Source organism: Chlorocebus sabaeus, chromosome 21 (genome assembly GCF_047675955.1).
Source record: "Chlorocebus sabaeus isolate Y175 chromosome 21, mChlSab1.0.hap1, whole genome shotgun sequence".
Lineage (NCBI taxonomy): Eukaryota > Metazoa > Chordata > Mammalia > Primates > Cercopithecidae > Chlorocebus > Chlorocebus sabaeus.
The window spans coordinates 113,632,360-113,646,178 of NC_132924.1; the positions used below are offsets into that span (position 1 = coordinate 113,632,360).

Sequence of the window (13,819 nt, forward strand, 5' to 3'; positions counted from 1 at the left end):
AGGCATGCACCACCGCGCCTGGCTAATTTTGTAGTTTTAGTAGAGATGGGGTTTCTCCATGTTGGTCAGGCTGTCTCAAACTCCCGACCTCAGGTGATCCGCCCATCTCGGCCTCCCAGTGCTGGGATTACAGGTGTGAGCCATTGCGCCCAGCCCAGATGTACTGTTAAGTGTAAAATACTAGCTGGGCACGGTGGCTCCCACCTGTAATCCTAACACTTTGGGAGGCTAAGGTGGGCGGATCACCTGAGGTTGGGAGTTCGAGACCGGCCTGGCCAACATGGTGAAACCCTGTCTCTACTAAAACTACAAAATTAGCTGGGCGTGGTGGCAGGCGCCTGTACTCCTAGCTACTTAGGAGGCTGAAACAGGAGAATTGCTTGAATCCAGTAGGCAGAGGTTGCATTGGGCCAACACCATGCCATTGCACTCCAGCCTGGGCAACAAGAGCAAAACCATCTAAAAAAAATAAAAGTGTAAAATACCAACTGAATTTCAAAATACACAATTTTTCTTTTCTTTTCTTTTCTTTTTTTTTTTTTGAGACTGAGTCTTGCTCTGTCGCCCAGGCTGGAGTGCAATGGCGCAATCTTGGCTCACTGCAACAACCTCTGTCTCCTGAGTTCAAGCAATTCTTGTGCCTCAGCCTCCAAAAAAAAGTGTAAAATACCAACTAAATTTCAAAATACACATTTTTTTTTTTTTTTTTTTGAGATGGAGTCTCGCTCTTTCGCCCAGGCTGGAGTGCAGTGGCGCAATCTCAGCTCACTGCAAGCTCCACCTCCCAGGTTCACACCATTCTCCTGCCTCAGCCCACCGAGTAGCTGGGATGACAGGCGCCCGCCACCATGCCTGGCTAATTTTTTTGTATTTTTTTAGTAGAGACAGGGTTTCACCGTGTTAGCCAGGATGGTCTTGATTTCCTGACCTCGTGATCCGCCCATCTCGGCCTCCCAAAGTGCTGGGATTATAAGCATGAGTCACTGCGCCTGGACTTTTTAAAAAATTTTTTTAGTTTTTGAGACTGAGTCTTGCTCTGTTGCCCAGGCTGGAGTGCAATGGCCCAATCTTGGCTCACTGCAACCTCTGCCTCCTGGGTTCAAGCAGTTCTCGTGCCTCAGCCTCTCAAGTAGCTGGGATTACAGGCACGTGCCACCGCACCCGGCTAATTTTTGTATTTTTAGTAGAGACGGAATTTTGCCATGTTGGCCAGGCTGGAACTCCTGACCTCAGGTGGTCCAACCACCTTGGCCTCCCAAAGTGCTAGGATTACAGGTGTGAGCCGCCGTGCCCAGCCCTCGAAATAGACAATTAAGAATATAAAATATATCAATTTTTTTTTCAAGTCAACTATATGCTGAAATAAAATAATATTTTGGACATATTCTGTTAAATAAAATGTATTATTAAAATTAAAAAGACAGGTTGGCAGTTCCTCAAAAAACTAAATAGAATTACCATATGATCCAGCAACTCTATTTCTGGGTGTGTACCCAAAAGAATTGAAGCAGGGACTTGAATAGATATTTATTTGTACACGTGTGTTCCTAGCAGCATAATTCACAATGGCCACAACGTGGAAACCACCCAAATGTCCATCAATGGATAAATGGATAAATCAAATGTTGTACATACCAAATGGATAAATAAAATGTTGTACACACATACAGTGGAATATTATTCAGCCACAAAAGGAATGAAGTACAGATACATGCTACAACATGAGTGAACCCTGAAAATATTACGCTAAGTGAATTGAAGTCAGTGGCAAAAGGACAACTATTGCATGGTTCTACCTCTATGACACTCCTAGAATCCTCAAATTCATAAAAATAGAAAGTAGAATGGCGATGGTAAGGGGTTGGCAGGGGGAATGGGAAGTTATTGTTTAATGAGTACAGAATTTCTTTTTTCTCTTGAGATGGAGTCTCGCTCTTGTTGTCCAGGCTGGAGTGTAATGGCGTGATCTTGGCTCACTGCAACCTCTGCTCCCCAGGTTCAAGCGATTCTCCTGCCTCAGCCTCCTGAGTAGCTGGAATTACAGATGCCCACCACCACACTCACTTAATTTTTTTTTTTTTTTGAGCCACAGTTTCGCTATTGTTGCCCAGGCTGGAGTACAGTGGTGCGATCTTGGCTCATTGCAACCTCTGCTTCCCAGGTTCAAGTGATTCTCCTGCCTCAGCCCTGGCTAATTTTTGTATTTTTAGTAGAAATGGGGTTTCACCATGTTTGCCAGGCTGGTGTTGAACTCCTGGCATCAGGTGATCTGCCCACCTCAGTCTCCCAAAAAGTGCTGGGATTACAGGTGTGAGCCACTGCACCTGGCTCTAGCTAATTTTTGTATTTTTAGTAGAGATGGGGTTTCACCATGTTGGTCAGGCTGGTCTTGAACTCATGACCTTAGGTGATCCCCACCTCAGCCTCCCAGAGTGCTGGGATTACAGGCGTGAGCCACCACGCCTGGCCTCAATGGGTACAGAGTTTCTGTTGGGGGAGATGAAAAAGCTCGGGAGATAGATGGTGGTGACTGTTGCACAACAATGTGGATGTAATGCCACTGAACTGTTAAAATGGTTAAGATGGTAAATTTTTCGTTATGTATATATTTTAGCACAAGAAAAAGACAATAATATGAAAAAAATTAGTAAGAATTTTGGGGGAGGCAGTTAAGGAAAACACATCTAAAAAGGCTGCTTTGGGGGACATTAATTTAAAAAAGCTCGCGGCCAGGCACAGGGGCTCATGCCTGTAATCCCAGCATTTTGGGAGGCCGAGGCAGGCAGGTTACCTGAGGTCAGGAGTTCAAGACCAGCCTGGCCAACATGGTGAAACCCTGTCTCTACTAAAAATACAAAAATTAGCTGGGTGTGGTGGCAGGTGCCTATAATCTCAGCTACTCAGGAGGCTGGGAAGGAGAATCACTTGAACCTGGGAGGCGGAGATTGCAGTGAACCGAGATCGCAACACTGCACTCCAGCCTGGGCGACAGAGCAAGACTCCATCTCCAAAAAAAAAAAAAAAAGCAGCTTTTGGGACACTGGCCAGAATGAGGCAGAAGCATTGCCATGCGAGTTCTCTGTCCAGGCCTTAGGAGGCCTGCCTTTGTGTTTTGTGTGCCCTCTTGTGCCTCTGCCATTGCCACGAGAAGAGCACATGTGGGCCATCTCACTGTCTAGGAGTATGGGAGACATGTGGAGCAGGCCTGCGCCCAGACTTGCAGCCTCTAGAGCAGCTAGATCAGCCAACCAGCCAGCCTCAATCAGCCAACCCAGACTCTTCACAATACTTGCCGGGCCCAAACCCCAGCTAACCTCACAGCTGGGAGAACAAACGATTGAATATTGAAGGCTCTGTGGTTCATTAGATGGTATTACTAGAGCAATTGTTCACTGATACCCTTTCCTTCAGAGATTCTAAGAGCTGCTCTCTTCTTCTTCTTCTCCATGACTCCTTTCTGTTCTAAAGGACAATATGCCATTTTGGCCATCCTTGCCCCACACCTAGAAATAGCTCAAGTTCCTGGGCTCAGTTAGCTAAAGCTCTGGTTCCGGTTCTCTCCTGAATATCTGCTGTGTGGTCTTCAGCAAGTCATCACACTGTGCTCCTAAAATATCCCTGGTCAGAAAACAGACAGGAAAACCAAGGACTCTGCATCACAGAAGTATGTTAGCACATTTACTGGCTTCACGTCCCCTGCCCATGACAGTAAGGACGCTTATGCGAACTTCAAAGCCTCCACTTGGAAGCTGGCCTAACTCACATGAGCTGTTTTACTTCCAGTGTTCATAAGCATTCTGACAACAACAAAGGCTACGACCTATAACCTTACTTCATATGTAAACAAATCACATGAAAGACTGGCCTGAGCAGTAATGCCCAGCCTGCTAGACCTTGCCAATGGCCAACCCCAACATAAAATGACGACCACTTCTGGTGGAGGGGAGGGGAGACCCTGGCTAAGATTACACTGATAGCATTCATTTTCCTTCTTTCTTTTTCCTTTCATTTTCCTTTCTTTCCTTCCTTTCCCTCCCCCTCTTCCTTCCTCCCTCCCTCTCCCCTCCTCCCTCCTTCCCTCTCTCCCTCCCTCCCTTCCTTCCTCTTTATCTTTCTCTTTATTTCTCTTTCTTTTCTTTTCTTTTTCCTTTTCTTTCTTGACAGGGTCTCACTCTATCGCCAAGGCTGGAGTGTACTGGTGTGAACGTGGCTCGCTGCAGCCTAGCCTCCTAGGCTCAAGCAATCCTCCCACCTCTCAGCCTCCCAGGTAGCTGGAACTACAGGTGCATACTACCATGCCTGGCTAATTTTTTTTGTATTTTTTGTACAGACAGGGTTTCACCATGTTGCCTAGTCTGGTCTTGAACTCGTGGACTCAAGCGATCCTCCTGCCTTGGCCGCCCAAAGTACTAGGATTATAGGTGTGAGACACTGCGCCTGGCCTTCTTTTGTTTTTTGTTTTTTAATTAGAGACAGAGTCTCGCTAGTTTTCCCAGGCTGGAGTGCAGTGATGAGATCACAGCTCAGCACAGCCTTGAACTCTTGGGCTCAAGTGATCTACCGGTCTCAGCCTCCTGACCAGACATTAACTCTTTCAAACAGACTTGCAGAGAAGTACAAGTTCTACCATGGGAAGAGATTACACTGCATCTGTATAATTCAGGCTTCCTCTGAATTTAGGGAGAGGGCGGGCAGGAGGAAGGCTTTTTTTATAGAAATGCTTTTAGGGGCTGGGCGCAGTGGCTCATGCCTGTAATCCCAGCACTTTGGGAGGCTGAGGCGGGTGGATTATGAGGTCAGGAGATGGAGACCATCCTGGCCAATGTGGTAAAACCCCGTCTCTACTAAAAACACAAAAATTAGCTGGGTGTGGTGGCATGTGCCTGTAGTCCCAGCTACTCGGGAGGCTGAGGCAGGAGAATTGCTTGAACCCAGGAGGTGGAGGTTGTAGTGAGCCAAGATTGCGCCACTGCACTCCAGCCTGACAACAGAGTGAGACTCCGTCTCAAAAACACAAACAAAAAAGAAATGCTTTTAGGGAGTACTGCTTTAACATCCATGGACCGTAGGTGCAGGAACTTCAATTCCCAAAAGAAAGCTCAGACAGATCTATATACTCAAGAAGGACTGAAAATAAATTTATCAATTAGGCTGGATGCGGTGGCTCACGCCTATCATCCCAGCACTTTGGGAGGCCAAGGTGGGTGGATCACTTGAGGTCAGTTTGAGACCAGCCTGAGCAACATGATGAAACCCCATCTCTACTAAAAATACAAAATTAGCCAGGCGTGGTGGTACGCGCCTGTAATCCCAGCTACTCAGGAGGCTGTGGCACAAGAATGACTTGAACCCGGGAGGTGTAGGTGGCAGTGAGCCAAGATCGCGCCACCGCACTCTGGCCTGGGTGACAGAGTGAGACTCTGTCTCAAAAAAAGAAAAAAAAAATTATGAATTAGACACTCATGTCTGGTTAATATAGGAAATGATGTTGGATTATACCTAGTTTTTGAGATCAGCATCATATAGGATAGTAATTCTTTCCTATATACCAATCCAGAATACTGGGGTAGATGAGCTAATTCAATATGGCAATTCCTATGTGTTCATATATTGGCTCATTTTCCAGAAGAGAAGACCAAATTATATGAATATTTTGATAAACTTAGAGCACTATTAAAAGAATTAATCCCCCCTCCACAAAACTGTTACACATACATGACACATATACACGTGGGTACACACCTATCCATCTATTATAGTAGCTTTTTCACGCCAAAGCTCATATGACAAAAGGCAATACTCAGAAGAAGAAAAATAAAACACCTGCAATATTCTGGGAGGGTCCTCTACCCCTCCCTTTCTCAACTTCAATTATCTCACCCTCCCTGCACCACACACACTTTCTGAACCTGGCCCTTCATTAACTCTTTTTTTTTTTTTTTTTTTTTTTTGAGACGGAGTCTTGCTCTGTCACCAGGCTGGAGTGCAATGGCATGATCTTGGCTCTCTGCAACCTCCACCTCCCGGGTTCAAGTGATTCTCCTGCCTCAACCTCCCGAGTAACTGGGACTACAGGCAGGCACCACCATGCCCGGCTAATTTTTTTTGTATTTTTAGTAAAGATGGGCTTTCACCATGCTGGTCAGGCTCGTCTTGAACTCCTGACCTCAAGTGATCCGCCCGCCTCAGACTCCCAAAGTGCTGGGATTATAGGCGTGAGCCACCCCGCCACTGCACCAGGCCCATCAACTCTCATTTCCTGAACCAGTGGTGAGATAACAGAGGGGTGATGAGGAGAGGAGTGAAGAAATGGGAAGGGAAGTAGGTAGAGAATAAAATGAGAGAAGGCCCAGGACATGGGGGTATTCCCTGGACCCCTCTAGAGCCCTCCCATTCCTTCCCTTCCTCTTTCTCTGAGGTCCAAGTTCTCACCTTTGAAAAGAGGCTGAAGCATCCGAGGCGGCTCACAATGCAGTAAACTTCAGGAAGGCGCTTCCCTTTGCCTCCAGGCTTTTTGGAGAGAAACACAAGGGAATTATGAGTGTTGACAACTTCAGGGAAGAAAGGAACCCACATGTTTTTTGGGAAACTATCAAGTGCCAGATGTTTCCACATATCGTAGCTCTGGAAAACCCAATAAAGTAAGTTGTTATCCCATTGTGTTGATTATAATGTTTGTTATAATTGTTTGTTATCACTATATGTTTATTATAATGATAATTTCAAGTGAGAAATCATTTCTGAAGATCTTTCTGAAAACTCAGTTTTAAGCTAATTTTCAAACCAAAAAAAAAAAGATCAATCTCAATACTTTTTTTTTTTTTTTTTTTTGAGACGGCGTCTCACTCTGTCACCAGGCTGGAGTACAGTGGAACGATGTTGGCTCACTGCAACCTCCACCTCCCGGGTTCAAGTGATTCTCCTGCCTCAGCCTCCCAAGTAGCTGGGATTACAGGTGCATACCACCACGCCCTGCTAATTTTTGTGCTTTTAGTAGAGAAGGGGTTTCACCATATTGGCCAGGCTTGTCTCGAACTCCTGACCTCGTAATCTGCCCACCTCGGCCTCCCAAAGTGCTGGGATTATAGGGGAGAGAGAGCCACGCACCCTGCCCAATCTCAATACTTAAAAAAAATTTTATTTATTTATTTCTGGAGACAGAGTCTTGCTCTGTTGTCCAGACTGGAGTGCAGTGACGCGATCTCGGCTCGCTGCAGCCTCTACCTCCCGGGTTCAAGCGATTCTTGTGACTCAGCCTCCTGAATGGCTGGAATTACAGGCGTGTGTTGCCATGCCCAGCTATTTTTTTGTATTTTTAGTAGAGATAGGGCTTCACCATGTTGGCCAAGCTGGTCTTGAACTCCTGAGCTCACGCAATCTGCCTACCTCAGCCTCCCAAAGTGCTAGGATTACTGGCGTCAGCCTGCGCCTGACCTCAATCTCAATACTTTAACCCTAAAGTAATTTGATCAACAAAATTATTATCTCACTTAACTTTTTCAATTATCCATGCTTTTCATTTTACTGATTACTTCAAAAAATGTTTCTTGAACACCTACTATGTGCCATGTATTATACTTGACTCTAAAGTTTTTCAGCCTATTTTAGGGACTCAAGTATATTCTCAGTGGAAAAAGATTCACCATTACTGAAGATTTTCAAAAGAACGGGCCTCAAAATGACAATTCTAAAATGCTTTAGCAGGATCATTGCACTGAAATAAGTTCCTGACTTTTAAAGGTGATTCTTCTGAAGGGGACATTCTTGAATTATTTGAGTCTTCTGTCTTTAGCAACCATTCTGAATGTTCTCTCTAAGTGATCAGGGTCTGTTTGGCACAATTTATTAGAAAAAAATATTTTGCTTAAAGAGAGAAAGGTCTTTTATTTGGCAGGAAAAATAATGGAGAAAGTATTTCTGTCCAGTTGCAGTGGTTCATGCCTGTAATCCCAGCACACTGGGAGGCCAAAGTGGGAAGACTGCTTGAGCCCAAGAGTTCGAGACCAGCCTGGGCAACATAGCAAGATCCTGTCTCTACAAATAATTTAAAAATTAGCCATGTGTGGTGGTACATGCCTGTGGTCCCAGCTACTTGGGAGGCTGAGGCAGGAGGATCACCTAAGCTGGGGAGGTCGAGGCTACAGTGAAACATGATCCACTGCACTCCAGCCCAGGCAGCAGAGTGAGACTCTATCTCAAAATGAAATAAAAGTATTTTATTTCTGATGGAAACAGACATTCCCACCTACCAAGAAGACTCAGGTGAGCACCCTCAATTCCTGTTTTTTAATTTTTTATTTTTTAGTATATATTTTTAAAATAGAGCTGGGGCCTCATTTTGTTACCCAGGCTGGTCTCGAACTCCTGGTCTCAAGTGATCTGTCCCCCTCATCTCTCCAAAGTGCTGAGATTATAGGCATGAGCCACTGTGCCAGATTTTTCTGTGGTATTAACTATCCTGATTCACCTGCCACTCCCCCTGCTCCTTCTCCTCCTGTGGCCCATTGGGGAATCTCAGTCTCACGGGACCAGGAAGTCAGACCTGGCTGTCCACGAGGCTCTTGCAGGCTGAAAGCAGACTGTACTCACCAGCAGTCTTCGGCAGTAACCGAACCTTCTGCTCCCATCTTCTCCAGTTAAGACAAATGAGAACGTTTCACTGTGGTTGGGAAAACACAAACGCATCACAAAGCAAAACAAAACCAAAGACACCTCATCACTCTGCAGCAAGGGGTGGCAGTGAGCAGCCAGGGGACGCACTGCAGGAGGCCGTAGGAAAGGCCGCTCCCCGTCCCACCTGTCCCTGTCCGTGCTGAGACACGGCTCACCCATAGCTTCATAGTAAATGTCAGTGAGACCGGGCTGGGCACGGTGGCTCACGCCTGTAATCCCAGCACTTTGGGAGGCCGAGGTGGGTGGATCACTTGAGGTCAGGAGTTCGAGACCCACCTGGCCAACAGGGTGAAACCCCGTCTCTACTAAAAATACAAAAATTAGCCAGGCATGGTGGCACATGTCTGTACTCCCAGCTACTGGGGAGGCTGAGGCAAGGGAATTGCTTGAACCCAGGAGGCGGAGGTAGCAGTCAGCCAAGATCATGCCATTACACTCCAGCCTGGAGGAAGAAGCAAGACTCCATCTCAAAAAAAAAAAAAAAAAAAAAAAAAAAAGTCAGTGAAACTGAGAACTAAAGTGTTGCTGTGGCCTGAGAGGAAATGTGCTACTTTGTTTCCATCCGGGGCTCTCCCATCATTTTTTCTTTCTTTTTTCTTTTTTTTTTTTTTTCCTGAGGCAGAGTCTCACTCGGTTGCCCAGACTGGGGTGCAGTGGTGTGATCTCGGCTCACCACAACCTCCGCCTCCCAGGTTCAAGCGATTCTCCTGCCCCAGCTTCCCCGAGTAGCTGGGATTACAGGCACTTGCCACCATGCCTAGCTTAGGGCTCTCCCAGCATTCAATCACCTGGGCTGCCCCACTTTACAAAACACAACTGTCATTGACTCTGGAGGCTGAAGAGAGCGCCTGGGGTGCTGTCCTCAGGGAGCCGAGCATGTGTGAGTGCAGTGACATCTGCTCATCTGGGGATGTGACTCGGTGAGAGAGCAGCGGAAGAGTGGGACAGTTCTGTGCCCCTCTTGGAATTGCCCCGGGACAGCTCTCTCAGGTCATGGTCTGTACAGGGCAGCCCCAAAGCTTGGACGGTCCTTAAAGACTGCTGAGCCACCCTCAAGGAACACGGTACCCCTTAAAGACAGGACCCGCAGCCTACTGAGTTTGGCCAAATGCTGAAACATCTGATAATAAAAACACTGGTGTCTAATAACACAAGATGAAGCAGAAACGTAAACGGATCCCAATCCAAGAAACGGTTGGATGGGAGACTGAAGAGATGTTTCGGGATGAGAACCGGGAAGGGCAATGTTGCCCTAACTTTTCCCAGGCTAAGAATTACCTTCCGGGAGGCTTCTGAAACAAACATCCCCAGATTGAGCAGGAGGCCGGGGAGGTCTGCATGCTGGGCAGGTGACTCTCACCTTCAGGGAAGCTTTAAAACACCCCTTGGGGAAAGCTCCAGGCCAGGGCCCATCAGGATTGCGTAACGGTGGGAATGACTCACGGGGTCTGCCACCTGTAACCCCGTCTCTAAGTCCCACCTGAGTCTTTGGGGCTGGGAAGGGGAGAAGCCAGCTCGTACCTGGTGAACTGCTGGACAGGAACCCAATCCTTGGCATCAGGGAAACAGAACTGGGGAATGGCCTTCAGCTGGTCCTCAGCCTCTCTCATGAACTTGAAAGATCTTTCCAACTGCAGGGAGAAAGGTGAGAGACGGTTGGAGAACAAACCCCAGCGTGGGAGAGTGAGGCAGATGATGGAAGGATGGCCTCTCTCACCTCTCCACATTTGTGACTGCCGCCTTAACCTCTTCCCTTGGGAAGGGCTTGCAGCTCAGTCTGCTGGGGCGTTTTTTCCCCCAAGGCGGTTCCAACTATATACCTCTGGGAGAAGTTGGGAGGAAAAAATAGTATGCTTGAGAGAAACGTTATCTATGCTTCTCCACTTGACATTCTAGAATGTAACTATTTCAATGAATAAAAAAAAACTACCAGGGGTCTTTTCCAAATAGGAGGCTCAGGAAACTGGAGGGCAGAGCCTCCACTCAGGCCTTTCTATCTCTGGGCCCAGGCAAAGCAGTCCCTTCTCACTCCAGGCAAAGACTGTTACAACACTCTCAGTGAATAAATTCAGTAAAACCATATTATGCTGGGAAATTCAACTAATTTCATACAGTCTTTGAGTGTTGGAACTAGAAGGAAGCGTGACGCCATCCAGCCTGACATTCCTATTTCAGCAAGAAGGAAATAAGCCCTGGGGTGTGACGTGATGTGTCCCGGTCACATGAGTTAATGTTCAAACTTGGAAGAAAAATGATCTAATCTTTTTTTTTTCTCTCTCTCTCCATGAGATTCTAGCACATCATACAGTATCTGACATATCAAAGACCGGATGAATGTTATCTTGTTAAAGAACAGGATGAGCACTTTGGGAGGCCAAGGCAGGAGGATCACTTGAGGCCAGGAGCTCAAAACCAGCTGGGGCAACATAGCGAGGTCCCACGTCTACGGGGGGAAAAAAAAAAAAAAGAACAAGGGCCGGGCATGGTGGCTCACACCTGTAATCCCAGCACTTTGGGAGGCTGAGGCCGGTGAATCACCTGGGGTCAGGAGTTTGAGACCAGCCTGGCCAACACAGCAAGACCCCATCTGTACTAAAAATACAAAAAAATTAGCCACGTGTGGTGGCGGGCACCTGTACTCTCAGCTGCTTGGGAGGCTGAGGCATGAGAACTGCTTAAACCCAGGAGGTGGAGGTTGCAGTGAGCTGAGATCACGCCACTGCACTCCAGCCTGGGCAACAGAGCAAGATGCTGTCTAAGAAAAAAGAAAAAGAGTTGGGCACAGTGGCTCATGCCTGTAATCCCAGTACTTTGGGAGGCCAAGGCGGTCAGATCACGAGGTCAGGAGATCGAGACCATTCTGGCTAACGTGGTGAAACCCTGTCTTTACTAAAAATACAAAAAAAAAAAAATTAGCTGGGCGTGGTGGTGGGCGCCTGTAGTCCCAGCTACTCGGGAGGCTGAGGCAGGAGAATGGCGTAAACCCGGGAGGCGGAGCTTGCAGTGAGCCGAGATCACACCACTGCACTCCAGCCTGGGCGACAGAGTAAGACTCCATTTCAAAAAAAAAAAAAAAAAAAAGGGACAGGATGAATTAATGAAGTCTGATTTAGAGATTATATTTAAAGTCGTGAGTTTGTTTGTTTTGCTTATGAACAGAAATTTGTGATTTTTTGGTCTCTCTATGTATAAATATATATTTTTTAGAGCCAGAATTTTGCTATCTTGCCCAGGCTGGACTTGAATTCCTGGGCTCAGGCAATCCTCCTGCTTCAGCATCCTGAGTAGCGGGACTTACAAGTGCATACCATCACATCTAGCCAGCAATCTGTGCTTTTAAAAAGCACCCCAGATACAAGTTTGGGAAACACAAAATAATAATTTCTAATTATTTATCTCATTATTATTCATATTTGCTTATAAACAGATACTTTTTCATGTGAGGAGAATTGTAGGCTTTGTTGCTATTGTTAATAGGTTTATACTTGTTAAATTTCCTTTATAAAAAGTCTTTAAAATGCATCATGCTAAGGTTATCTTCAGTAATTTGAAATATCACATATCTGGATATCTGAGGTTAGGAATTGATAATGTCTAACCTAAATATAACGGCTAACTTCCTTCCTTCCTTCCTTCCTTCCATTTTTTTTTTTTTTTTTTTGAGACAGAGTCTCACTCTGTCACCCAGGCTGGAGTGCAGTGGTGTGATCTTGGCTCACTGCAACCTCTACCTCATGGGTTCAAGTGACTCTCCTGCCTCAGCCTCTTGAGTAGCTGGGATTACAAGCATGTACCACCACACCTAGCTTTTTTTTTTTTTTTTTTTGTATTTTCAGTAGAAACAGGGTTTCACCATGTTGGCCAGGCTGATCTTGAACTCCTGGCCTCAAGTGATCTGCCTGCCTTGGTCTCCCAGAGTGTTGGGATTACAGGCGTGAGTCACGGTGTTTGGCCCTAACCTAAATTGTTTCTGTAATAATTTGCATCCATTTCTTTTGTTTCCAATAGCTTGCTAGTGAGCTCCACTTTATTTATTCATTCATTCATTATTTTGAGATGGAGTCTTGCTCTGTCACCCAGGCTGGAGTGCAATGCTGCAATCTCGGCTCACTGCAACCTCCACCTCCTGGGTTCAAGTGATTCTCCTACCTCAGCCTCCCAAGTAGCTGGTATTACAGGTGCCTGTCACCACGTCCGACTAATTTTTGTATTTTTAATAGAGACGGGGCTTCACGATGTTGGCCAGGCCAGTCTCGAACTCCTGACCTCAAGTGATCCACCCGCCTCGGCCTCCCAAAGTGTTGGGATTACAGGTGTGAGCCACCGCGCCTGGCCCGAGCTCTACTTTAAAATACCCTTGCCGACTTTCTGAAGTCGGCAGGCTAGTAGTCCTGTTCACCGCTCCTGATGGTCAACAAGCCTTCCCAAAGTCACCAAGTGTCAGGGAGGGGAGGGCTCTGAAGAAGAGTATCCAAAGGCAGAGAGCACCAGGCTGATTGTTTTCAACTTTAAAAACTGCTTCCTGGCCGGGTGCGGTGGCTCACGCCTGTAATCCCAGCACTTTGGGAGGCTGAGGTGGGCAGATCACGAGGTCAGGAGATCGAGACCATCCTGGCTAACACGGTGAAACCCCGTCTCTACTAAAAATACAAAACAATTAGCTGGGCGTGATGGCGGGCGCCTGTAGTCCCAGCTACTCCGGAGGCTGAGGCAGGAGAAAGGCATGAACCCGGGAGGCAGAGCTTGCAGTGAGCTAAGATCGAGCCACTGCACTCCAGCCTGGGCCACAGAGCGAGACTCCATCTCAAAACAAACAAACAAACAACAACTACAAAACCCACTTCCAGTATGATTCCCCTCAGGCTAGACCAAATTTAATTGAAGCCATGGGGTGCTACTAATACTAGTGGTTGAGACAGCAATCAATCCATAAAACACAGTCACTATTTATAGACTTAGTTGTCCTTTAGTTGTTCTCCTTCAGAATAAATAGCCACTATTTATTTTCTATATAACAGTTCTTTCTTCCATCCACGACGACACAGACGAACCCAACTGGCCCAGGCAAAGTCTTTGAGTTGATAATTTACAAACTCAGACTGTCCCCTAAACAGTAATTTTGACTGTCCTTGCACAGTCATGCAAA

General features: G+C 46.5%; 1 protein-coding gene across 9 annotated transcripts in view; it reads right to left on the bottom strand.

The window, feature by feature from the left end:
* DENND2A (DENN domain containing 2A) overlaps positions 1-13,819 on the bottom strand; it is a 127,434-nt gene that overhangs the window by 35,291 nt on the left and 78,324 nt on the right. For all 9 annotated transcript variants that reach the window (XM_037991169.2, XM_037991173.2, XM_037991171.2 and 6 more), the window contains 3 exons: positions 10,195-10,304; positions 8,590-8,659; positions 6,433-6,510 (listed from right to left, as the gene is read on the bottom strand). In XM_037991169.2, the coding sequence (XP_037847097.1) occupies positions 6,433-6,510; positions 8,590-8,659; positions 10,195-10,304 (258 nt within the window). The remainder of the gene's footprint in view (positions 1-6,432; positions 6,511-8,589; positions 8,660-10,194; positions 10,305-13,819) is intronic.